Source organism: Vulpes lagopus, chromosome 4 (genome assembly GCF_018345385.1).
Source record: "Vulpes lagopus strain Blue_001 chromosome 4, ASM1834538v1, whole genome shotgun sequence".
Taxonomy (NCBI): domain Eukaryota; kingdom Metazoa; phylum Chordata; class Mammalia; order Carnivora; family Canidae; genus Vulpes; species Vulpes lagopus.
In genome coordinates, this window is record NC_054827.1 from 118,425,734 (window position 1) to 118,448,964 (window position 23,231).

The following is a 23,231-nucleotide window of genomic DNA, read 5'->3' on the forward strand; positions in this document are numbered from 1 at the left end:
CTGTCCCCACCCAGGGAGCTGCCCCGCACCCTGCTGCCTCCGTGACAGACACACACACAGGGTCTCTGTGCTGTTTCAGTGGCTGGAATGCACGAGGGACTTGGCTCGGGGCCTAGGGTGAGGGTGGGAAGAGCAGGCTGGAGCCTGAGCCAGCCGGGGCCTTGGGAGCCTGGGCCCTGAGATGGGCCGTGTGGGGGCAAAGGTCAGAGAGAGCCAGCCTGCAGCGGAGGGTTCTGGGGGTCACACTCAGGCTGCAGGGTGGGGGGTGCCAGCCTGTCCTCTGGCGCCTCACCCTCCGTCTCCCCACTGGGTCGGAGCAGGATGAACAGGACGCATAGACGGTGCCCAGTGGGGTCAGCTGGTATTCCCTGGCCTTGGGGGAGGCTCAGGAGCACTCCCGGGCCACCTCGCTTGCCCTGCACGCAGCTCTGGTGTGTGTCAGCGGGGTGAGGAGCCCTGGCAGTGAGCCAGCCACAGGAAGGAAGGGCCTTTCCCAAGTACGTGCTGCTATTTATACCTCCAAGCTTGGGTTCCCTTAGGCTCCTCAGCCTCTGGTAGATAAGTCCTCAGAAGCAGGAGGGATGGCCCAGGGCCGCACAGAGGCAGACTAGAACTCGGGTGCTAACGTTCCATCAGCACGTGGGCCTGAATATGGCCCTGATTCTGGTGGGAGGTCTGGAGGACCCCTCCCCCCATGCCCCCAACCTGTCACACACATATAGGATGGACCAGAGAGGCTTCTGTCACTCCAACTGCCTGGCCCACAGGACATGACACATGGCAAGTTCCAGCCAGGAGACAAAGCCAGAAGAGGCCATCAGATCCCAAGTTGGAGGACCCCCAGGCGGGGTCTGAGGCAGAGGGGTGGGCGAGCCTCCCCAGCCCCTGTCTTGAATTGCAGGACAGAAGGAGCCCCAGGGTTGGGCTGACCCTGCCCCCCATCCTCACCCCAGCTGACACTTGGCCCCAAGGGCCAGGCCAGCCATCAGCAGGCGCCTTTCTGCCAGGACTCAGCTGCTGTGCTTTTGAACTTACACTGGGGTGAAGAATTGAGGTCAGGCCTGTAGATGGATGGGCCTTCACTGGGGCCACCCAGCAAGGGATATGTGGGGCCCCCAGCAGCCTGAGTCTGGCATTAGATCCCAACCATTAGTGTTCGCTGGTGGGACCCAGGGCAAGGGGTGTCCTGCCTCAGGCCTGTGTGTGCACGGAGAGGCATAGGGTCTTCATCCCAGGTATTTGAGGAGCAACCGAGGACCTGGCCCATGATCATCTGGGGCAAAGGGATGGGTTCCAGAGCTGCTCATTTGCTGACACCCGCTTTAGGGAGTCTGGTTTCCACCAGCATAGGTGGTCGGGGTGATTTGGGCAGAGGGGTCCCCAGGGCCCTCAGCAGGAGTCTAGTCTCAGGGGCTGTGTTCACTGCAGCTCTGGGTGGGGCTAGTGGCCCTAGGCAACCCCACAGACCACCCACCCCACCCTGGGCCCTACAGCCTCCCTCAGAGGCTGACTGCCCCCAGCGTTGCCCCCTACCTCCCGCCCTGGCTGATGTGGTGGCCTGCTTCTGTCTTCTTCCAGTCTGTCTTGTGGTGTGTCCTCTGTCCCTTCCTGTCAGAGCCCAGTGCCCATCACCTCTGTCCTTCTGACCCTCTGCTCATCTGGCCCCCTACCTTGTACCAGCCACCCTCTAGCACCCGGCCTGGAAAACTGGAGGGTTTCTCCCCACCCTCTCCTTGCTGCCTGGGCCAACTACCCATCACCCCCAATCTCAGCTCTCACCAGCCATTGCTGCCCTGAGGGAGGTCCCTAGACACTTGTCTGACCCCTGCAGGACAGCAGTGAGCCCTGGGCTGGTTGGTCAATGTGCAGGGCCTGGCAATGGTGTTGGGATAGACACTGGCCCCCAGAGGCCACAGCTGTGCACAAAGGGCCCTTGGACAGATGCGCTGGCAGAGAAGGGCCAAGCCCAGCCTGGGATGCCCTCCCCAGGGCCCTTCTGCATCCGTGTTCCCTGCCTGCTGCTGTGGCGTCTGGGCAGCCTGGGTCCCCTGCACTGCCAGGGAAGGCTGGCAGAGGGCAGACAGGAGTGAACGAGGAAGTGACAGGGTGGCAGCGCTATCCTCGGCCCAGCATGTCCCTGGCCCAGCGTGTCCCCCACAGAGACCCCAGATCTCAGCCTAGGGTGGGGCCCGCAGAGGCACACTGCTGTATCAGCTGTGAAGTGATGCTCTCCAGATCTGGGGCGGGGGTGGAGGCTGCAGGAACTCAGAGCAGCAGGGCCAGGGGAGGGCTGGGCGTAGGGGAGGCTTCCCTGGCGGTGCCCTTGGGATGGGTCTCTGGGGCAGAGTTCACGGTAGTGTGTGCAGAGCACTGCAGGTGGAGCCAGCAGCTTATGCAAATGTGTGGCCCCAGGAGGGGGGTGAGTTGTTTAGTGAGCCAGAGTGCCTGGAGGTGAAGGGGAGAGTGAGAGGGCCCCAGATGCTAAGTTGGGGGTTGGAGGGTGAACTGGGATAAGCGAGAAGGCTGCCTTTTGCTTGCAAGGTTCAGTGTTTTATGCCCCCTTTTCTCCTCCCTTCCCTGCAGCCGGGGTTGGGGCCTGTGCTTAGATGACACTCCCACCAAGGATGTCATTGACTTCCCCTCTGTGCCCCCCGGGGTCCTCTACGATGTGGGCCACCAGTGCCGCCTCCAATACGGGGCCTACTCTGCCTTCTGTGAAGACATGGACGTGAGTGTGGGATGGGCATGGGGTGGGGGCTGCCTCCCCAGCCTACAGCAGCCGCTGGCCTGAGCTTGGCCATACAGGATACTGGGAGACACCGTGGCTGTGGGATCAGCTGTGGCTGGGTGGCCACAGACCCAGGTCTGAATTCTGGGTGGAGCCCCTCACCTCCCAAGGCCAGGTTATGAGACAAAACAAAACCTACGCTGCATATAGACTTGGGGGAGACCATAGACTCAGAGGGAACCCTAAACATGGGGAAACTGTAGACCTAGGGAAGATCATAGACGTGGGTGATTATAGACCTGAGGGGGACCATAGACCTGGGGAAATTGCCCAAAGTGAAGGCCATCGTCCTGTTACGGACTCCCCAAGCCTGAGGTGGGTAGGTATCTTTCTAGGCAAGTGGGCAGGGCTGATTTGAGAGTAGGTGGGCCTGGGGACAGGTCAGAGCAGCAAGCCCCAGGGCTGGGCACCCCCAGCACCACACAGTTGGGAAAAGATGGGAGGGGCCTTCTGGGAGTCCCATCTGCAACCCCCACTCCCATCCCCTCCCCGAAGCACCAGGGAAGGGTGAGAGTATGGCCCATGTCTTCCGCCTTGCAGAACGTGTGCCACACTCTCTGGTGCTCTGTAGGGACCACCTGTCACTCCAAGCTGGATGCAGCCGTGGATGGAACCAGGTGTGGGGAGAGCAAGGTAGGGGTGCCGCAGCCTCTGCTGTGGAGGCGGGTTGGTGGGGAGAGGTTGAGCTCCCATTGTGCTCATGCTCTGGAGGCCGCCTGGGTTCAGACCAGCTTAAGCTCCTAGCAGAGCCCCAGCCTCCCCCAGCCTCCCCTACTCTCTCCAGCCCTCCCCGTGTCTGCAGAGAGGAGGTGGTGCAGCAGCCCCACCAGAAAGTCACGGGCTCCCTTTATTCCCTGCTCTGCTCCACCGCGGGGCCTAAGTCTTGGATGACTGAGAGGGGGCCTCCTGACTCCTCAGTCCCACTGGGGCAAGGATGACTGGGTGGTATTTCCCTACCCCCATCTGTCTTAGTGGTGTCTGAATGGGGAGTGCGTTCCTGTGGGCTTCCGGCCTGAGGCTGTGGATGGTGGCTGGTCCGGCTGGAGCCCCTGGTCCATCTGCTCGCGGAGCTGTGGCGTGGGTGTGCAGAGTGCTGAGCGGCAGTGCACACAGCCTGTGTGAGTGCGGGTCTGGGGGCAGCAGGGATGGGTGGGACTGGGTGCCCTGAGCAGAGTCAGCCTACCATGGAGAGCCTGGCTCTGTGCCAGCCTCCTGAGCTCCAAAGCATCCCCATAGAAGCCATGCCCAGCATATCCAGGGCCACCCTGGTCACTCAGAGGGGCACCCCAGAGGCTAGCAGAGTCCCCAGTGTTGACCGTGCTGCAGACGGGAACACCAAGGCTCAGCATTGCAGTAACTGGCTGGAGGGAGGCAGGAGAGGCCAGGGGTGATGAGCTTAGACTCTGGACCTTAGACGGATCAGGGTTCAGATCCTCTCTGCAGTTCTCCTTTGGGTCTCTATTTCCAGGGAAACTGGACTCTGGGGTGACCACAGGACCCCCCAGCAGAGCTAAAGCATGAAAACCTGCAACTAGTAGGTAGAAAGCACTTAGTAAGGACTCACTTATTGGCCTCGGATGCGCATGTGGGTCTGAGATGAGAGGGGATGGCTGGGAGAGCTGGTTGGCTTGGAAGGCATGTTGTGTACCCTGGGCCAAGTGGCTTCACCTCTCTGGGCCTCAGTTTCCCCACCTTAAAAAGGATGATCTGAAGATTCAGGAGATGCTGAGCCAGCAGTAGTACAGACCGAGGAGATACCTGGCTCCTTGGGACGAGCCCTCTTCGCGAGGCTGCCCTGGCCAGTGTGGGACTCAAAGCCAGCCCCACCCAGGGCCTGTGCCTGGGCTGGGCTGGGGGCTGCCACCCTGGCCCAGATGAGGGTGGGGGTCAGCTGCTGTGCTTCTGAGCATGCCTCTCAGCCAGGCTAGGTGAGGAACAAGCCTGCAGACCTGTGGGGCACCAGCCACATCCCTGGCTCATCACAGGGTCATAGCAGCCCTCTGAAGGGGAAGCCCCATCCCTGTCTTACAGGCCAGCGAACTGGAGCTCAGACAGGGATGAAAGGTGCCCTGCAGGGTGGGCACAGAGCCCAGAGGGTGGGTGGGCATTGGACTCCCCGCAGTTAGAGGTTGCAGGAGCTGCCACATGGTCCAAGGGCCTGCTCCTGGACCGAGGTACACAGTAGGCACTCACTGTGTGCTCACTCAGCCCCACCTGGCTCTCCTCACAGACCCAAATACAAGGGCAAGTACTGTGTGGGTGAGCGGAAGCGCTTCCGCCTGTGCAACCTGCAGGCCTGCCCCCCCGGCCACCCCTCTTTCCGCCATGTGCAGTGCAGCCACTTTGACGCCATGCTCTACAAGGGCCAGCTGCACACGTGGGTGCCCGTGGTCAACGACGGTGAGTCCTGCCACCCATGGTGACACTGAACTGCAGTGGGAGTCCGGGGGCCCGAGGTTCCACACCCTGGCCCTGGGCCATCACCCCCACCAACTCTCCAGGGTGCAGCCCAGGGGTGGGAGGGGTCCGGCCCATGTGCTGCCCCGGAGCTGGGTCATATGGCCACGGATGTGTGCAATGGACGCTGTCTTACTGTGACCTCCTGACTCCTGCCTGGGTTGTCCCTAACGGCCCCTCCACTTGGACCCCCAGCGAACCCCTGCGAGCTGCACTGCCGGCCCTCCAATGAGTACTTTGCTGAGAAGCTGCGGGACGCCGTGATCGATGGCACCCCCTGCTACCAGGGCCAGCCTGGCCGTGACCTCTGCATCAACGGCATCTGCAAGGTGTGCCTGAGCAGAAAGAGGGGCTCCCATGTTGGCTACCCCTGGGTCCCTCCTAGGTCCCCCCGGCCCTCTCCCCAGGCTGTCAGCAAAGAGCCCACCCCTCCTGGCACTGGAACTCCTTGCAGGCGAGCCTCACACCCCAGCCTCTGCACCATAGGCCCTCTCACCCCTCCCGGCCCACAACCCACTGCCCAAGCCTCTGAACCTCGGCCGCCCCCGCACAGCCCCCCCCCCCAAGAAACCAGCCCACGGCTCAGCCTCCTACTTCTTCCGTGACCCCAGCAGCTGTTTCCTCCGTCTTAGAAAGGCGGGGCCAGCTCCGGGTTGTAGGGCTCAGTGAGGTCATTGCAGGGTTACGCAGGGCTCAGGGTCTGGCAGAGGTTGTGTCAGTGTTTGCGAGCAACACGTACTCCTGTCCAGCAACCGCAGAGGTCGCTCCTCCCTGCCCCCTCCCCGCTAGGACCCCCCAGGGGTGTAGACGGGCAGCAGGGAGGTGCTAGCCCAGGCCTTTGACATCCATCCCTGTTTCTAGGAAAGTCCTGTCTACCCTGGGCAGAGCCCCTGCCTGCTGTGGCCTTTCGTAAAACTTGCCCTCTGGTGCCTTATGCCACCTGTCAACCTGGCTGTGTGGCACAGACCAGGCTCCCTGTCTCACAGCTGGGGGACCGTGCTCAGGGAGGTGGAGGGGTTCACTTGAGGTCAGAGGGAGCGGCTGGCGGCTGGCTGGAGCCCGGAGCCCTGTCCTTCCTCCTCTCCCTGCTCTGGTGGATCCCTGAGGCTGGGGCTGATGCTAGGACTCCCTCCCGTGTGTTCCAGAATGTGGGTTGTGACTTCGAGATCGACTCTGGTGCCATCGAGGATCGCTGTGGCGTGTGCCACGGCAATGGCTCCACCTGCCACACCGTGAGCGAGACCTTCGAGGAGTCTGAGGGCCTGGGTACGGGGAGGCACTGCTGGTGGGAGGTGCTCTTGACTTGGTGGCCCCTCCCCCCCCCTGTCTCCCTCTAGGGCCTGCCCTGGACCGCCAGGGTCCCCACCCTGGCTAAGATCTGAAGCAGGGGAGCCACCCTGCCTGGTCCTTGTAGGTGTTGAGGTGTCTTCCTGCCCTAGGGGCCCCGGCCTGGCTGATCTTGCTTCGGGCTGCCTTCTTGGGAGGCTTCAGAGACCCCCCAGCTCCACTGCTATACCTCTGTGTCTTGCATGGTTGCTTGAGGGCTGACTATGTTGCTTGAGGGCTGACTGTGCTAGGTGAGGAGGGACAGTGGCTGAAGGGTTTAGTGTAGGAAGCCCAGCAGGCTGAGAGCACTGACCTGGGGAGGTCAGCAGGGACTTCCCATAGGAGGCAGCAGTTTAGCTGAATCATGAAAGACTCAGGTGAGGTGGGAGAGGTGTTACATTCAGAGAAAAGAGCTGTGTCCTCAAAGCCTGGAGGCGCACCTGTGTCCAGGGACCCATGGGGGATGGCCCTGAGTGCCGGGCCAGATGTTCAGCCCCCCTGAGGTGGATCCGTAGCCTAGCAGAGCCGGCGGGCAAGTTACTCATCCCTCTGAGCCTCAGTCTCCTCATCTGTCACACAGGGGTGACAGAAGTACCTGTGTCCTAGTGTAAAGCATATAAGGTCAGTGAAAGGACAGAGGCCAGCAGCAAGGATGGTGTCCCAAAGGAAGGGTGCAGGCCGATGACATGGAGCCAGCCAGGTCTCCAGGAGAGGGGTAAAGAGGTATGGGTCCCGACAGCAGAATTTGAGCCCTTCTGAGGAGGAGCCCTTCGGAGATTTAGGTGACCTAGGACAGATTGAAGCTCCACCTTTGGAGGGAGCTCGTAATCTTGAGGTAATGGAATCTGCCACCAGCGGCCTGGAGAAGGGGAGACAAGAGAAGGGGCTGGGGGCAGCCCACACCCTCACACTCTGAACAACCCCTGACCAACAGGGTACGTGGATGTGGGGCTGATCCCAGCCGGTGCCCGTGAGATCCGCATCGAGGAGATGGCCGAGGCTGCCAACTTCCTGGCCCTGCGCAGTGAGGACCCTGATAAGTACTTCCTGAATGGGGGCTGGACCATTCAGTGGAATGGGGACTACCAGGTGGCCGGCACCACCTTCACGTACGCACGCACAGGCAACTGGGAGAACCTCACGTCCCCAGGGCCCACCAACGAGCCCATATGGATTCAGGTGCCCGCCTCCCAAGGCTCAGGCTGGGAAGCAGCTCAGTTTTGGGGAGTAGCTAAGGCTGGGGAGCAACTGGGGTTTGGGGAGCAGCTGGGATTTGGGAGCAGCTCGGGCTGGGGAGCAGCTGGGGCTCAGGAGCAGGAATGGGACCTGAGGGATCCTGTGCACCCCTACACCCACCCCCAAACCCCGCAGCAGAACAGAGCCCTGGGGACTCTGCCTTGGGTTCCCCTACAGTGTAGCTCCAGGTCCCACAGGGGCTAGAGTCAGCTCCTTTGGGATGGCTCCTCTGGGTAGCAAGTCCTGGTGTCTGGAGGGGACACCCCATGCTCACAGGGCCCCCACCTGCCTGCCCCAGCTGCTGTTCCAGGAGAGCAACCCCGGAGTGCGCTACGAGTACACCATCCAAAGGGAGGCGGATGGTCAGGGCCAGGTCCAGCCACCTGAGTTCTTCTGGCACTATGGGCCCTGGACCACATGCACAGTCACGTGTGGTACAGGTGAGGAGAGGGGAGGGCCCAGCCACCGCCCACCAGGGCCATCATCTCGGGGCAGCCATGCCTGGCTTCAGCCTCTACTCACTTTCCTATTCCTGGGCCACCATGAGCTTGGAATGCTGGCCTTTGGGTCCTGGAGTCCCACTGGGGGTGCTGCTGATGGCTGTGTCCCCACTGGTAGAGGGATGAGGCCGGCACAGTGCCTGGCACACAGGGGTGCTCAGTATGTCTCAGCTGTTGGCACTCTGGTCCTGGAGAGGCACTGGCTAGCTTCACATGGTTCCTGCTCCACTGGGGACCTCCTGGAGCTGACCTGAGGCCCCCATGACCTGAGCCCTCCCTGACCTGGGCTCCTTCCCTCCACCTGCTGCAGACGGGCTCCAGAGCCTCCTTCCTGGAACCCTTTAGCCCTTCCTGGGAGGCCCAGAGCCTCATGCTCCCTGGATGCTACCCCCAGGAAGAGCCTCCCCATGGAGGACGGAGCCAGGACGGCCAGCTTGTCCCCACCCCAGCCCTCAGCATCTGCACCCAGGGGGGTCCGTTCACCATGTTCACTCATTTCTCTCAACCGTGTGACATGTGCAGGGACCTCACTGACCTTCCCCACTCCCCACGGCCCTGCCCATTGCCCCCACTGCCCCTCGGCATCCAGGGAGCTCGGCATCAGGAACCAGATGGATGTTGAATGTTCCTGAAAATGCTCCTATGGTGATGAAAACCAGCCACTGAACCTTGGCAGAAATCTCCCAAAGCTGTTGAAAGCATCTTGTCCCACATCAGTATCTCTAAATTTACACACGTGAAAGAAAACCTATTGGACGAACTGGACTCCGGGGAAATGGCCTTTCAGCAGAGTGGTGGCCTCACGGGTGGATGGGTTAGGAACTCGAGCTGCAGGTAGCCAGCCAGCAGTCAGAAGGCCCAGGGGACAGAGGCCAGGCTGGCAGGATGGCCTGCGCTTCCGTAGGGACGTGGGACATGTCTCCCTCACACCCGTCCACAGGGCCCCCTCCCAGCCTCTTGTGGTCCAGGCAGGAAGAAGGGGCATGCGCTAGCTCCCAGGGGAGGGATTCGTGTCCAGACGTCCCTCAATGCAGGGGAACTACAATGGAGAGTGTTTTCAGCAGGGCCCACGATTACCCTGCACAGAACCAGAATTCTGTTAGGGAAGGAGGAGCAGATAGGACATGGGAGGGAAGCAGGGGTGAAAGGAGAGCCTGTTCCTGGGGGTCCTGCTGCTGGAGGCAGTGTGGGGGTGCATGGTGAAGGTGAGGAGACAGCTGTGCCACGACCCAGAGGCAGGTGGGGGCAGAGGGATGAGAATGGTGACAAAGGTGGGATGGGGGTTGGGGCTGGAGAGGAATGTCTGGGGGGGGGTGGGAATCTGATGAGTTTCCTTGCTCCACCTCTTCTCAGCATGGACCCTGCTAGAAGGGTCGGTGCTCAGGCTGGGATTGGATTTGCATGACCACATGGTGTTCTCCTTCCCCGGGGGCTTTCAGGCAGGTATTACTGTTACATAGACCCTGAGGTTCAGAGAGGCTGAGGGAGCTGCCCAAGGCGTCCTAGCTAGGATGCCAAGGGCTGCCCACCCCCCCATCCCCCGACTGTCCCCCAAGCCTGCACACTCTGCTCCCATCCAGGGGCAGAGGCAAAGGCTGGGAGGACAGTGAGAAGGAGTGATGAGGCCTTGCTCTGGGAGGCCCTAGCAGAGCGGGTGTGGCCTTGTCTTCAGGCGAAGGGCAGCTTGGGCAGGGGGCACCGTAGGGGCCAGGCCCAGGCTGAGCCCCTGTGATCCCCAGGTATGCAGAGGCAGAGCGTGCACTGCACTGAGCAACAGGCAGGGCCTGTGGATGAGCGACACTGTGACCCCCTGAGCAGGCCTGATGACCGCCAGAGGAAGTGCAGTGAGGAGCCCTGCCCTGCCCGGTGAGCCCACCCTGACCACTGCCCACACAGGCTTCTGACTCCCCGGTCCCTGGCCTTGCCGCAGAGCCCACATCTGGGGGCCTGTGAGAGGAGGAGAGGGAGCACGGCCTGGCCTCTGCACAAGGCTGAAGCCCAGGACCTGGTTCTCTCCGCCCCCCCCAGCCCGGGCAGCCAGCACCAGCCTAAGACATGCCTGGTCACCTGTGTTTGGATTTTGGGAGGGCTTGGGATTTGCCAGTTCCCCCTAGCAAGGGTGGCAGGAGCAAATGGGGCTATGTCCTGCCACCGGGCCTCGGGGATCAGGTTGCCGACCGGGCTCAGGGCTCTGGGGAATCGTCCCCTGGGCTTGGGCCTGGCCCTGCCTGGAGCCTGAGAGCCTGGGCATCCAGCCAGCCCTGGCTGACAAGGCCTGTGTGCCCTGCAGGTGGTGGACAGGGGAGTGGCAGCCGTGCTCCCGCTCCTGCGGGCCAGGGGGCCTATCCCGCCGCGCGGTGCTCTGCATCCGCAGCGTGGGGCTGGATGAGCAGAGCGCCCTGGAGCCACCTGCCTGCGCACACCTGCCCCAGCCTCCTGCCGAAACCCCTTGCAACCAAAATGTGTCCTGTCCGGCCACCTGGGCTGTGGGGAACTGGTCTCAGGTGAGCGTCAGGATGGGACAGGGCCACCCCCAGTCCCCAGCCCCCCCAGCAGCCTTGGGCTTCGGGGAGCTAGAGACATCCTTCAGGGAGCCCTTGCTGCCAGCAGCACAGCCAAGGGAGCCTAGGGCTGTCCCGGTCCAGCCTCTGTCCCCAGAGCCTCAGGACCATGGTGCCCTGGCAAGCCACCACCACAAGCCATGGCCTTGAGGCGGAGGGGGCCGGAGGGGGCCGGCTGGGCCTCCTCCTCTGACAGCGGGCAGTGGCAGGTGCCCTACCAGGTCTCCTATGCAGTGCTCCACTCTGGTCTCCTATGCAGTGCTCGGTGACGTGCGGGGAAGGCACGCAGCACCGAAGTGTCCTCTGCACCAATGACACCAGCGTCCCCTGCGATGAGGCCCTGCGGCCGGCCAGTGGGGCTGCCTGTTCTCTGCCGCCCTGTCCATGGGCCCTGGACCCCGAAGGCTCGGGCAGCGGCTCCTCCAGCCGCGAGCTCTTCAATGAGATTGACTTCATCCCCCCCCGCCTGGCCCCACGCCCTCTGCTCACCTCGTCCCCCGAGCCTGCCAGCATGAGCAACGCCATCGAGGAAGACCCCGAGTCGGGCCCCTCGGGGCCTGTGTTTGTTGACGACTTCTACTATGACTACAATTTCATTAACTTCCACGAGGACCTGTCTTACGGACCCTTTGAGGATCCCGACCCAAACCTGACAGGTGCAGGGGATCGGACACCGCCACCCCTGAGCCGACCTGTGGAGGCCCCCACAGGCACCCCTTGGCCCAGCCAGGCTGGCCTGTCTCCGCACCTGCCCTTGGGTCAGGCCCCTGGGAGCCCCCCGGGCAATTTCTTACCTGAGGAAGATGCCCCCGTAGTGACCCCAGACTCGGGGCTCCCCAGCTTGCCCCAGCCCCCAGTGTTGGTCAGTGGCAAGGACACACCTGCCTCCCCCGGAAGCCACAACAGGCTCCCGGGAGGGGAGGACCACCAGAGCCAGCCACCCCCTCCATACTGGCAGAGGACCAACGAGCTCTCTGAGGACGAGGAGGAAGCCTTCGGCGGTGGAGCAACCGGCCTGCCCCAAGGACGGCGCCCCACGTCACCCCCTTGGTCCTCCATCCACACTCGCCACACCTCCCCCAGTCCTGATGTGGGACACCTGTGGACCGTGGGGACAGTGGCCTGGGAACCAGCTCGGAAGGCAGCCCGGGGCCTATGGACACTGAGCTACGGCCCACCGTCGGGGGGCGCCCTTCTACTCCTTCCCCCCACACTCTGCCTGAGACCTGGGGTGGGGACAGCCCCCTGGAACCAGGGACTCCCACCACTGCAGCCCCGTGGGACCTGCAGACCCCAGCCCTGCCAGGGACCTTCCTTCCGACAGCCCAGGGCCCAGGACCTGAGGACCAGCCAGTGCCCGCCCGCCCCACACCACAGCCCACACCAGCTCAGGACGGGTCAGCCGATGGCAGAGTCCCCAAGACCCAGCCTGTGGACCCCAGCCCAGCCAAGGACCCCCCGCCTGCCCAGAATGCCAGCTGGGAGGTGGGGAGCTGGAGTGAGGTAAGGGGCCAGGGAAGAGCAGGACCTCACTGTGTCCTCTTCAGCACATGGCCCATGGGGGTCCCGGGGTACAGAAACCTGCAGCCCGAGCTGGGAGCAGCGATGCCCTCTGTGTGCCAGGGGGCCATCCGCCCTGTCAGCCTCAGTTTCTTAAGATGAGGAGACGGGCCACCAGGAGGGTGTGGGGTGGCACGAAATGGAGGGTGGCCAGGAGCCGCATCCCTCATACTCCCGGACAGGGTGCCCCCTGACACCCTGCTGGTGGGGAAGCCGCCTCCGTGGCTCCTAGGCCCAGTAGGGCCCCCTGGGCTCAGCCTGGCTCTCCCTGCCTGGCCCCTCCTCAGTGGCCTCACCCTGCTCCTTTAGGGGCCGGCGAGTGTGTGAACTTAATGGCCAGAAACTGTGTCCCCCTGCCCACCCGTGTCTTCCTATGGAAATTCTGTCTGGGCTGGGGAGGGACAGGCAGGGCTTAGCCAGGAGTCCAGTCACTCTCCCTAGGTGATTTTGGGGAGCAGTGAGCCCGGTCATGATGGTTGGGTCACCACCTCTGTCCCCCGTGAGCCAGGACATGAGATGTTTGAGGTTTTGTATTCCGTCTCCATGGGAGGTGGGTGGAGGGGCCCATTGCACAGATGGGTAAGGTGAGGTTCTGGCTCCAGCGGGTCCCCCCGCATTGCTGGCAGCCCGGCCATAGGGCTGGGGGGGTGCAGGGATCTGCCCGCCCTCATGGCCTGTGCCCGGCCCCCAGTGCTCCACCACCTGTGGCCTGGGTGCTGTCTGGAGGTCCGTCCGCTGCAGCTCTGGCCGCGAAGAGGACTGTGCCCCCGCCGGCCGCCCCCAGCCTGCCCGCCGCTGCCACCTGAGGCCGTGTGCCGCCTGGCACGCGGGCAACTGGAGCAAGGTGCGTGAGCCTCGGGGTGCAAGCTGGGCTGCCCAGTGCCCACTGCATGCTGGGTGGCAGACTCTGCGCTGCTGTCCTGGGCTTGTCCTGTCCACACACCTGTCCCGGGTTGGCCTGCCCTGCCCCTAGCACCTCTGCTGCTGGCCTTGCCCTTTCCCTTGTACCTGCCATGCCCCTCGGGATGGCATTGTCACTGACTGTTCCCGTGGGGCCACCCTGGCTACATGCCTGAAGCTGGCTGGTCTCCCCGGGGTGGGTTGGGGGGTCCGATGCCCACACAGCCACCCCTTGCAGGGCCATGTGCGAGCAGGTGCACGGGGTCTGCTCACACTGCACTCCTTGCCCTGCAGTGCTCGCGTGGCTGCGGGGGAGGCTCCTCAGTGCGTGACGTGCAGTGTGTGGACACACAAGACCTCCGGCCACTGCGGCCCTTCCACTGCCAGCCAGGGCCCCCCATGCCGCCCACCCGCCGCCCCTGTGGGGTGCAGCCCTGCCTCAGCTGGTACATCTCTTCCTGGAGGGAGGTGAGGCCTGGGGGCCCTGGGACAAGGTGGGGGGCTGTCCTCAGACCCCGGCAGTACCCCGACCCCTTTCTCTGTCCATCCTGCTCTTCCAGTGCTCCGAGGCTTGTGGTGGTGGCCAGCAGGAGCGTCTGGTGACTTGCCCAGAGCCAGGCCTCTGCGAAGAGGCGTTGAGACCCAACAGCACGCGGCCCTGCAACACGCACCCCTGCACGCAATGGGTCATGGGGCCCTGGGGCCAGGTGAGCAAGCCTGCGGACCAGGGACGGGCCCAGCGGCCACTGGGAAGTCCTCTGTTCCCTCGAGAAGGCATCGTCGTGTGCTATGTGCCAGGCTCTCTGGTCACTGCAGATGTGGGTGATGGCCAGACAAGGTCCCCACACTCCTGAAGCCTTGGCCTGCTGGGGAGAGGGGGTTGAAAGGGAGTGGGTGGGTGCTGGGATGTCAGGGAGGCCTGCAGGACTTGGTGGTTCGAAGTAGAGGTCCAAGGGGAACAGCATGTGCAAAGTCCTGGGGCAGGAAGGAAAGATCTGAGGGTTTAGGGAACAGCAGAGGCTTGAGTGACAGAAAGGGTGGAGGAGGGGGCAGCGAGCCCTCAGGGGGCGCAAGATGCCTTCCTGCCACCTGCTGGAGCTACAAGGTCCAGGAATCCCAGTCCTTGCCCCCTGGCTGCTGAGTGGCTCTGGGCAGGTGGCCTGGCCTTGCTGGGCCTCTGGTTTCTCACGTGCAAGACGGGGGTGTGGGAATGAATAGAACAGCGCAGTGAGGCACCCAGCCCAGAGCCTGGCACCATGTGGCAGAGATTAAACCTACTTCTAGAGCTTTTTTAAAAAAATGTACATCCTAATTGTTAAGAATAGAGCCTGACTCAGGCTGGAGGGCCTCTGGTTGAGGAATCTGCAGGGGCTGTGGCAGGTCCTCTCAGCCTCTCGGGCGCTCCTGGGCCTCGGGGTGGGTGCAGCTCCTGCAGGTGAGCCTGGTAGGCTCTGAGAGGCAGGGGGCGACGAGAAGCCTCAGAACTGGACATGCTCCTGGCCAGGGCATCAGCAGCTGCCTCTGGGGTGCCCATTCCCCTGGCCACAGGGGGCCCTAACCTCTCCCCCACACATACACAGTGCTCGGCCCCCTGTGGTGGTGGTGTGCAGCGGCGCCTGGTCAGGTGTGTCAACACCCAGACTGGACTGCCCGAGGAGGACAGTGAGCAGTGTAGCCACGAGGCCTGGCCCGAGAGCTCCCGGCCATGCGGCACCCAGGACTGTGACCTCAGCGAGGCCCCACGTGAGTGCTGGAGGTCGGGGCAGGGGGGATGGCAGGAGACAGGAGCCAGCTGCCCTGGGTGATCAGTGATTGTGAGGCTGCTGGATGCTGTGCAGAAGCTGGGTTGTGTCAGGGCCAGAGCAGAGGGTGTCCTGCCCTGCAGACACTCCCAGACACCCCTAGGCACCCCCTAGGCACCCTCCAGATACCCCCAGGCACCCTGCAGACACCTCCAGGCACCCGCAGTCACCCAAGGAACCCCCACAGGCACCCTGCAGACACTCTCAGGCACCCCCAGGCAGGCAGCCTTCTCTAGCGCAGAAACAGGGGAGGCAGCAGACTTGGCCCCCAGTTGCTGTGTGACCTCGAGCAAGCCCCTTGTCCCCCCGGGTCTCAGTGAGCCGCCCAGTGAGGCCAGGCCTGGGTGCGCCTCCGTCTCCAGCTCTGCAGGAGGAGGAGTGCCCAGAGTGTGTGCTGCAGCCGCAGGAAGCGGCCTCCCTTCCAGGGTCCTGCTGGCTGCCTGTGGCCAGCTGCTTCCTGGCCAGCTGTGTCCTCCTGGAGGAAGGGCCCGAGCCAGAGGTGGCAGTGGACACAGCTGCCCTCGGGGCGCTAAGCACAGGAAGCTGGCCCTGGAGCCACACCTGAGCGCCCTCACCAGCTGGGTGGCCGTGGGCTCCATGTCCCTGTCTGGGCCTCTGCTTCCTTGAGCACAAAGGGGCTGAGAGCCATGGGTAGGGAGGGGGCGGGGAGAGCTAAAGCCAGGTCACTGTCGACTGGGGTCAGGAAGGAGCCGAGCAGCTTGTGTGTGTCTCAGCCATCTGCCCCGGGCCCCTAAGACAGTCTGTGGTCCTTGGGCTGGCGGTGAGCGCCTCGGGGACCTCGCTGCCTTCTCCACAGTGGCTGGCTCCTTGGCAGCCCGCTTCCTCCAATCCTGTGGCCTCAGGGCCCAGTGGAGGTGCCACGCACCCTGCCCCTGCCGCACACAGCCCAGGGCAAAGAGGCCGCCAAGGCTCCTTCCTGCCTCTCACCTGGGCTCGGGGAGGGGGACCCATGGCGGGGAGAGGGTAGAATGGAGGCCGGGTCTCCGGAGGTCGGGTGGATGGAGGGGTGGTCCGGTGGCTGAGCCACCAGCCAACCCTACCCAAGTGAGGAGTTGGGGGTGGAGGCCAGCTCGGGGGTGACGTGGGCGCCAAGATCCTGAAGCTCGGGGATGTTTTGATGGTTTGTGGCAAGACATTTAGAAAGCCTGGAAACTCCAGGGCGTGCGGTCAGCCCGGTGAGGCAGCTGACCTAGCGTGGCCCACATCCGCTTGTGGAGGTGGGCGTTATTGACAGAGGGAACCCCCTCCCCCGGGTTAAGAGGCTCGCCCGAGGTCACACGGTGCACACAGGATGCGGGTGTGCAGATGTACAGCTGCTGCCCGGAGCCCGAGTGGAGGACCCAGCCTGCTGCCTCGTGCCCTCTGCGGGGCCCCGGGTCCGCGGGCTTTCCTGTCCTCCTCCCCCGGGACGCCCACTAGAGGCAGCTGGGGGCTGTCAGCAGGAGTGGGAGCGAGGCCAAGAGGCTGGAATCAAACCACTTCCCAAAATAGCTGCGACCAGCACAGGGCAGGAGGGCCGGCCAAGCCCCGCCGTGGACAAGCGTAGCCCGCAGCCTTCCTCTGTCCTCCTTGGGAGCCGGGTTTTACCCCCAGGGTCACACCCTCTCTCTTTGGGCCTCAGGGCCTGGCCTCTTGGAACTCGGGTCTGTGAGCGGAAGCTGAGGCTCAGTATGACCCGGGGGCTTGGGGGGCCGGGGAGGGGGGCGGTCGGTCGGGGGCGTCCAGCAGGGCAGGTGCACGGCAGGGACGGCGGGGGTCGGGTCGGGGGCCGAGTCTCCTGCAGGCTGGTCTGTGGCGGTGGAGGTGGGGTCGGGGTGGGGGTCTCAGAACCTTCCCCCTGGAACGCTGACTCGGCCTTGCCAGCGCCCCCCTCCCGAGACCTCTGGAGTGCTGAGGCCCTGGGGTGGCTGCCGGCCGGTGTGATCCCAGGGGGTGGCCCCCACGGGGTGCTGGTGCCAGCTCCGTCCTGAGAGCCCCTCCCACCCCAACCAGGCTGCGAGCGGGACCGCCTGTCGTTCGGCTTCTGTGAGACCCTGCGTCTGCTGGGCCGCTGCCAGCTGCCGGCCGTCCGCACCCAGTGCTGCCGCTCCTGCCCCCCGCCGGGCCACGGCGCCCCCTCCCGCGGCCACCAGCGCATTGCCCGCCGCTGACCCACCCCAGCCGGGCTGCCCTGACCGACCCCCCCACCCAACCCACCCAGACGCACGGACCTCATGCCCCACTGTGGGCTGCACCCCAAAGGTGCTAACCTGGCCTGCTGGTGGCAGGCCGGGGACCCCTCCCCCAGAAAAGGTATTTTTTTAATGGTCTGCATAACCTTTATTATTATACATAAATGAGCACCTACAGTTTCAGCGTACAGCCTGGCTTCCTCTTGCGTCGGGAGAATTTCAGGTTGGAGCCCGCCACCCCCCCCCATCCTCCTGAACCGCCCTCACATGCTCCCGGGGCACCTCCGGACAGGTCTGGTGGCTCCTGCAGCTGCAGAGGTGGGGCGGGTCCAGCTTGGCAGAGGCCGGTGGGGGGGCAGTGGCCCCACTTAGCCTGCACCCCCCACTCCGGGGCCACAGAGCCCAGTGGTTTCATGGTGACAGGGTCACATCCCACCTCAAGCAGCCAGGCCCTTCCTGTGTCCAGCAGGGCCTGCCCCCCAGGGAAGACGGGGAGGGGGCTGGCACCCCCACGTTAACACACCTGCATCAGAGGAGAGGAGGAGGGTGGCCAGTGGAGCTGGTGACCGACCCCCAGGGACTGGAGCAGATGGGCAGCCACCGCCTTCCTGGCCTTTACATGTCCTGTTTTGCCACGTGCTCTGTGCTCAGAGACAGCGGGGCTGGTCACAGGTGGTTCCTGCCCCCACTGCCACCTCAAGTGTTGGGCTCTCCCCACACTGACCTGTGACCTTGCACCTGCCTGCCACGGCCCCTTCCCGCCTGCCCAACCTGGGTCCATGGAGCCTGTGGACACAGCGGGCAGCAGAGGGGTATGAGGTGCCCCAAGAGTGAGGGAGGCGGCTGGGGAAGGGTCCACACGCAACCAGGCTGACCAGGCCCCTCCTGGGGAGTGGCCTGTGCAGGTCCCAGACCTTACCTCTGGCCCGAGCCTCAGACAGGACTCTTCTATAACCTGCTCACCAGTCCTCCTCCTAGAGGGTTGACTTCCCTTCTCCAGATGGGGGGACACCAAGGTTCAGAGGGGCCCAGGTGCCTCTGGGGGCACCTGCAGGGGATGCCACATTCCACCATGTGTGCCAGTCATGGTCTGCAATGTGCATGGTGGTCCCTGAGCAGTGTGTACGTTGTGAGGCCATATGGCCACGTGTGGCTGGGTGAGTGTGTGGAGGGTGGGGCAGGTGGCGGTCACTGAGACAAAACATGTCAGAGGCTGAAGCGCCTGTGCCCAGACTGGTCCCCACATAGCAGGATGGAGGGCAGTGGTGCTCACCCGCTCTCTGCTCACACACCACACCCCTTCACTGACGTGTTCTACGGGCCCAAGAAGCCAAGGCTCCGAGTGGGTCTGGCCATGCTGTCCTGGAGCCCTCCAACTGGACAGGCCCCATGGTGTCTTCACGCACAGACGGTGGGTCTGAGGTCACTCAGGAAAGTGAGTCACCGAGGCATGCGAGAGGCGGGCAGGGGCATCAGACTTCCTGTGTTTGCAACAGTCCTGTGGCCTGAAGAGGCCCTGGGGACCCACGCACTGTCCACTGCAGCAGCCCTTACAAGGAAGGGGGAGGGGGGCCTCTGCCCTGGGGCCGTGACCTCAGGTGTCCCCAGGCTGGCTCTGGGATCCTGGCTGGAGCCCCCTCCCCCACACCATGTAAAGACATTTGGTCTTAATCATTCTCGGGTGTTTTTCCAATGATGGGGGTGAGGGGGTGGTGTCCCCCACGGCAGCTGGGCCTGAGTGGTGAGCCCAGATGCAGGCGAGGCATGTCACAGCTGCGGCTGGCGGGGGTGGGTGGGGGAGTGTGGGGGTGCTCCAGCTCCCAGCTCAGCCCCCGGGCCCCCAGTTCACTTGCGGCTTGGCCCCACCTCCCCAGTCAACTAAGGCATCCTGCCCCTGCACCCCTGAGCAAACCCAGAGTGGGACCTACAAACAGCTAGTGCAGGTCAGAGGCCCCAAGAGGTCCTGTCCCCCTCTGAGCCCTGGGGATGAGTCCTGTCACGAGCTGGTGTAACTGCATCTCAAACCAGAATATACAAATTAGTAGTTTATTTGGCTTTTTAGTATGACCGTTCCAAAATACAACTCAAAGTATAAAAGCTGCATGACCTAAGGGGAAGTCAGCTGCCACCCCCCCCATGCAGGCCCTCCGGGGGCACCCACCTCCCACCTGCAGGGGCTGCCCTGGGCAACGTGCAGGAAGACAACAGTGTGTGTGTGGGTGGGGGGGTGCAAGAATACAAACATTTAGGTTAAAAAAAAAAAAGAAAATGGACTGGCTCTTTGCTTAGAACACTTCCTATTGGATACGACGTGGTAGGAGAGCACCCCCGGTCCAGCCCTGGCACCCTGGCTGCCACGGGACAGCTGTCATTAGCAGGACCATGGGCAGCACAGGAGGCCCTACTGACCAAGCCCAGGACTGAAGCCGGGGCAGAGTGAAGAGCAACTCAGGCTGCTTGGCCTGACACACACACACACACACACACACACACACACACACACAGCCATAACACAAGGGGAGAGCTCGTTGTATAAAATAGATGTATGTAACCTAGAAAAACCTTGATAAAAATAGTCTATAAAAATATAAACTGTAGTGAAAAATATACAAAGGTATTAAGAAATGTTCAGCCCATAAAACACAAAAACCCATCCCTGTGCAAGGTGAGGGCTGCCCTTGCCTGCGGTACGGACATCTAGGCAAGAAGTCTCCACGGAGACAGCAGAAGGGGGTACCCATGCCCTGCGGTTCTGCATCCTGTCCCAAGTCTGGGCCCAACCACGCACCCTTCCAGCCTTCGAGACACCCAGAGGGTGCACAGCCTCCAGGAGGGTGGCCCCAGTCCATTCCCCCAACGACCGCACTGCTCTCACGCCACGGCCTGGCCTCAACAACTGCCTAGAGACCCCTGCACGGCGCTGCTGGCCACCCAGGAAACCATGGCTCTGGCCACACAGCAGGCACCATGCCCAATCCAGATGCTTTTAAGATAGGTCTTTTTGGGGGCGACACAGACATTCCTAAAGGCAGCATTCCACCCCCCCCCCCGCCCCCACAACTGGATGTGTCAGTTCCAGGGGAAATCAGAAATAAACTAGAGTCTGATCCTGCTGGGCATCCTCACTGTAGTCCTCTCACTCGGCAGTGCGGGAGCTGGGCAGGCAGGGGTCTCCAGTGGGGTCTACGGAGGGCAGTGAGAATGGCGCTGCGTGTCTGCTACCAGAAGCCAAGAAGGGAGTGCGGAGATGCCAGCCTGGTCAGGATACCGCTGAACAGGCCGTAACAGGAGAATGTCCGTACTTAGGAAAACACACTTCCTCAAATTCCGCTCAACACTTAGGCTGCATCTAGTACGTTTAGGGATTACTTCCAATTTCTCCAGGTAGTGTAAAAAAAAAAATCTACTTTAAATGATTTCTTTCCTATTTGAATAACACTGAGCCAGGAAACACTCTCATGTCCACATGCATATCAGGGATGGTCTGCAGAGAGACTGAGCCAAAAATAACCTTCCTGGGGCAAAGCCTCTGCAGGGCTTCAAAAACTGCTCTGGGTTGTAGAAGTGCATGGGCAGCCTGACCTGCAGGAGGCAGCAGTGACCCACAGGGAGCACCACGCTGACCCTGGGGATGGCGGGAGGCGAGCTGCCAGAGCGCAGGGGCAAGGCACAAAGCTATGCCCAAGCGAAGGCCCTGGCAGCCAGCCTCCCGGCCATCCAGCAGGTGGAGGACCCCCAGGGCACCAGCTGTTCTCTAGAAAGCCAACAGTGTCACCCAGCAGCTATACCACTGCCCTGAGTTCCCAGAAAAGCTTCCTCCTTCCCTCAACCAAGGCCTCCCCAAGGGTGGGCCTGCCTGGCAGGACGGTGTCCACAGAGTCTCAAAGAGCCAGAGATGTGTGCACCATGTGATGGCATGGAGATGGCCATCGACAGCAGACCGTGCCCCAAGTGGGAAGGAGAAAGTGCAGGGTGGCTTTGGACATCTGCCCAGCAGATTTCCAGAAACCATGGGCATTACATTCGGGCTTTCAAAGGAGCAGAGACACCTCTGTGGGTCATCCTTTTGGCACACTTTGGTTGTAAAGGCAAGAAGAGCAGCGTCATGGGTGGAGCACTCAGGTGTCCTCTTCTTCATCACTGACCAGCTCCCCCTTGTCAGGGCTGCTGTCCCGTTCACGCAGGAAGTCCTCACGGATGGCCTCCAGCTCCGTCAGCTCCAGCCGGACCTTCTCCAGGTGGTAGGCGCGCCGGTTCCGGATCTGGCGCAGGGGGAATGGGTTTAGGTCCCCAAATGAGATGCTGATCAGCTTCCTGGCAGGACACAGGACAGGGACAGAGGTCAGCAGGGCAAGACACAGGATGGGGCCTGAACACTGCCGGGTTAGACACGAGCGCTGGCTTGTGTGTCATGGGGTGGGTAAAATTCCTTCCCTTACTGGATTCTCATTCCCAATCTGGATGCTGGAATAATGGAAGAGCCACCTCCTGGGGCGTGGAGCTCCTCACACTGCCACCGGGAGCACTAGGACAAAACCTGGGACTGACCGGGAAGGAACGGATGCCCAAGCCAGCCCGGTGGCAGCTGTCACACTACCAACCACATCACAAGGGTCGGGCGTGGTCTACAGACGGATGCGCACTCCATGGCTGTCACACTACCCACAGCTCAGGCACCAATCCCACTAACTTGCCCCCAGCCACTGGCTGGTGGCAGAACGAACAACCAGAAGGTGTCCCACAGCCTGACTGTGGGTTCCAGCACCAACTGGGGCAGCCCGGCCCCCGGGGGAACAGAATTCGGTTCCTCCAGCACCAAGCCCCCGACTCCCACTCGGCCGGCCCGGAGGCTACTCTCCCCTCCAGCCCCCAGGGGAGGCCATCATGACACAACCTTGCCCCAGGCCTCCTGCCACCAGCCGTGGGAGCCGCCTTCCTGCAAGCTCTATGGTGTGTGACATCAGCCTGCGATTCTCAGACACCCACCCCTTAGAGAGCCTGACTCCAGAGCAGCCCCCACATGAGGCCAAAGGTCAGGAAGGCCCACTTCCAAGTTCCCAGAGTGTTCTAGAACACAGGTGCGGGAGAACAAGGCAAGTGTGAGCAGAGCCCAGCTCAGTGTAGACTTACTGGGGCCCACGCACCCCACACCTAGTGTCTGGCTATTGCTTTGCTACAGGAGGCAGACACAGAAAGCGCTAAGTTAGAGTCCCATCAGCCCCGCGGGCAGGGGGCAGGGGGTGGGCAAGGGTGCTGCAGCCCTGCTCAGGAGACAAGCAGATGTCCCACAGTCAGCTAGGGCCAAATAGCTCCAGGAACCCTGCGCGAGAGCAGCTTAATCCTGTTATCCCGCCATCTCCAGAACACTCGCCTCTGCGGCCTCCCCCTCCTCTCTCACGGAACTGCTCAGTTATGGGCAACCACCGGGCTGGGCAACCACCGGGCTGGGCGGCTTTAAAATCCCGGAGTCCCGACCTGCCTCTGCGTTTGCAAACCGGCATCCCATAGACTTCAGCGTCCTGGAGCCAAGGGCAAGGCAGCTGCCCCGGAGCTGCTTACAAGTTGGTGCTGCCGCCAAGGCTGGAGGGGCCAGCGGTGCCCTCGACCTGCAGCCATGCCCCTCTCAGCTTAGACCTTGGGCAAGGTTGGTGGACGCTCTCAAGCATCACCTCAGGACTCACACTCAGCCTCTCACCGGCCAGTGCTACCCTCAGGTGTCGTGTGGCAAAGCTGAGGTCATGGCTCCGGATAGGTCAATGTGCCTGATTAATACTCTAAAAATCCACTTCCTGAGCAAAAGGCCCTAAAAACAGTGACGACTTCTTAGGATGTCAGGTGTGGCCTCCACCAGCCAGTCCTCTTCCCAGCATCCCCTTCCCTGGGGACCTCAGCCCCAGCTGCCCTCCCCT

At 62.7% G+C, this 23,231-nt stretch overlaps 2 protein-coding genes across 4 annotated transcripts in view; one reads left to right on the plus strand and one right to left on the minus strand.

Moving 5' to 3' along the window:
• The window catches only part of ADAMTS7 (ADAM metallopeptidase with thrombospondin type 1 motif 7), a 41,010-nt gene extending 23,524 nt beyond the window's left edge, over positions 1-17,486 (plus strand). Inside the window, 17 exon segments of the mRNA XM_041753648.1 lie at positions 2,584-2,728; positions 3,329-3,421; positions 3,761-3,906; positions 5,019-5,188; positions 5,441-5,574; positions 6,391-6,511; positions 7,506-7,750; positions 8,106-8,247; positions 10,047-10,173; positions 10,598-10,811; positions 11,128-12,001; positions 12,004-12,371; positions 13,120-13,272; positions 13,623-13,796; positions 13,889-14,035; positions 14,909-15,071; positions 17,144-17,486. Of these exon segments, the coding sequence (XP_041609582.1) occupies positions 2,584-2,728; positions 3,329-3,421; positions 3,761-3,906; positions 5,019-5,188; positions 5,441-5,574; positions 6,391-6,511; positions 7,506-7,750; positions 8,106-8,247; positions 10,047-10,173; positions 10,598-10,811; positions 11,128-12,001; positions 12,004-12,371; positions 13,120-13,272; positions 13,623-13,796; positions 13,889-14,035; positions 14,909-15,071; positions 17,144-17,301 (3,574 nt within the window). The 3' untranslated portion in view covers positions 17,302-17,486.
• A 1,868-nt stretch (positions 17,487-19,354) lies between these two features.
• Positions 19,355-23,231, minus strand: part of TBC1D2B (TBC1 domain family member 2B) — a 62,234-nt gene continuing 58,357 nt past the window's right edge. For 2 of the 3 annotated variants that reach the window (XM_041751116.1, XM_041751118.1), the window contains exon 13: positions 19,355-21,636. In XM_041751116.1, the coding sequence (XP_041607050.1) occupies positions 21,441-21,636 (196 nt within the window). In that variant the 3' untranslated portion in view covers positions 19,355-21,440. The remainder of the gene's footprint in view (positions 21,637-23,231) is intronic. The other variant, XM_041751119.1, reaches the window with a different exon arrangement.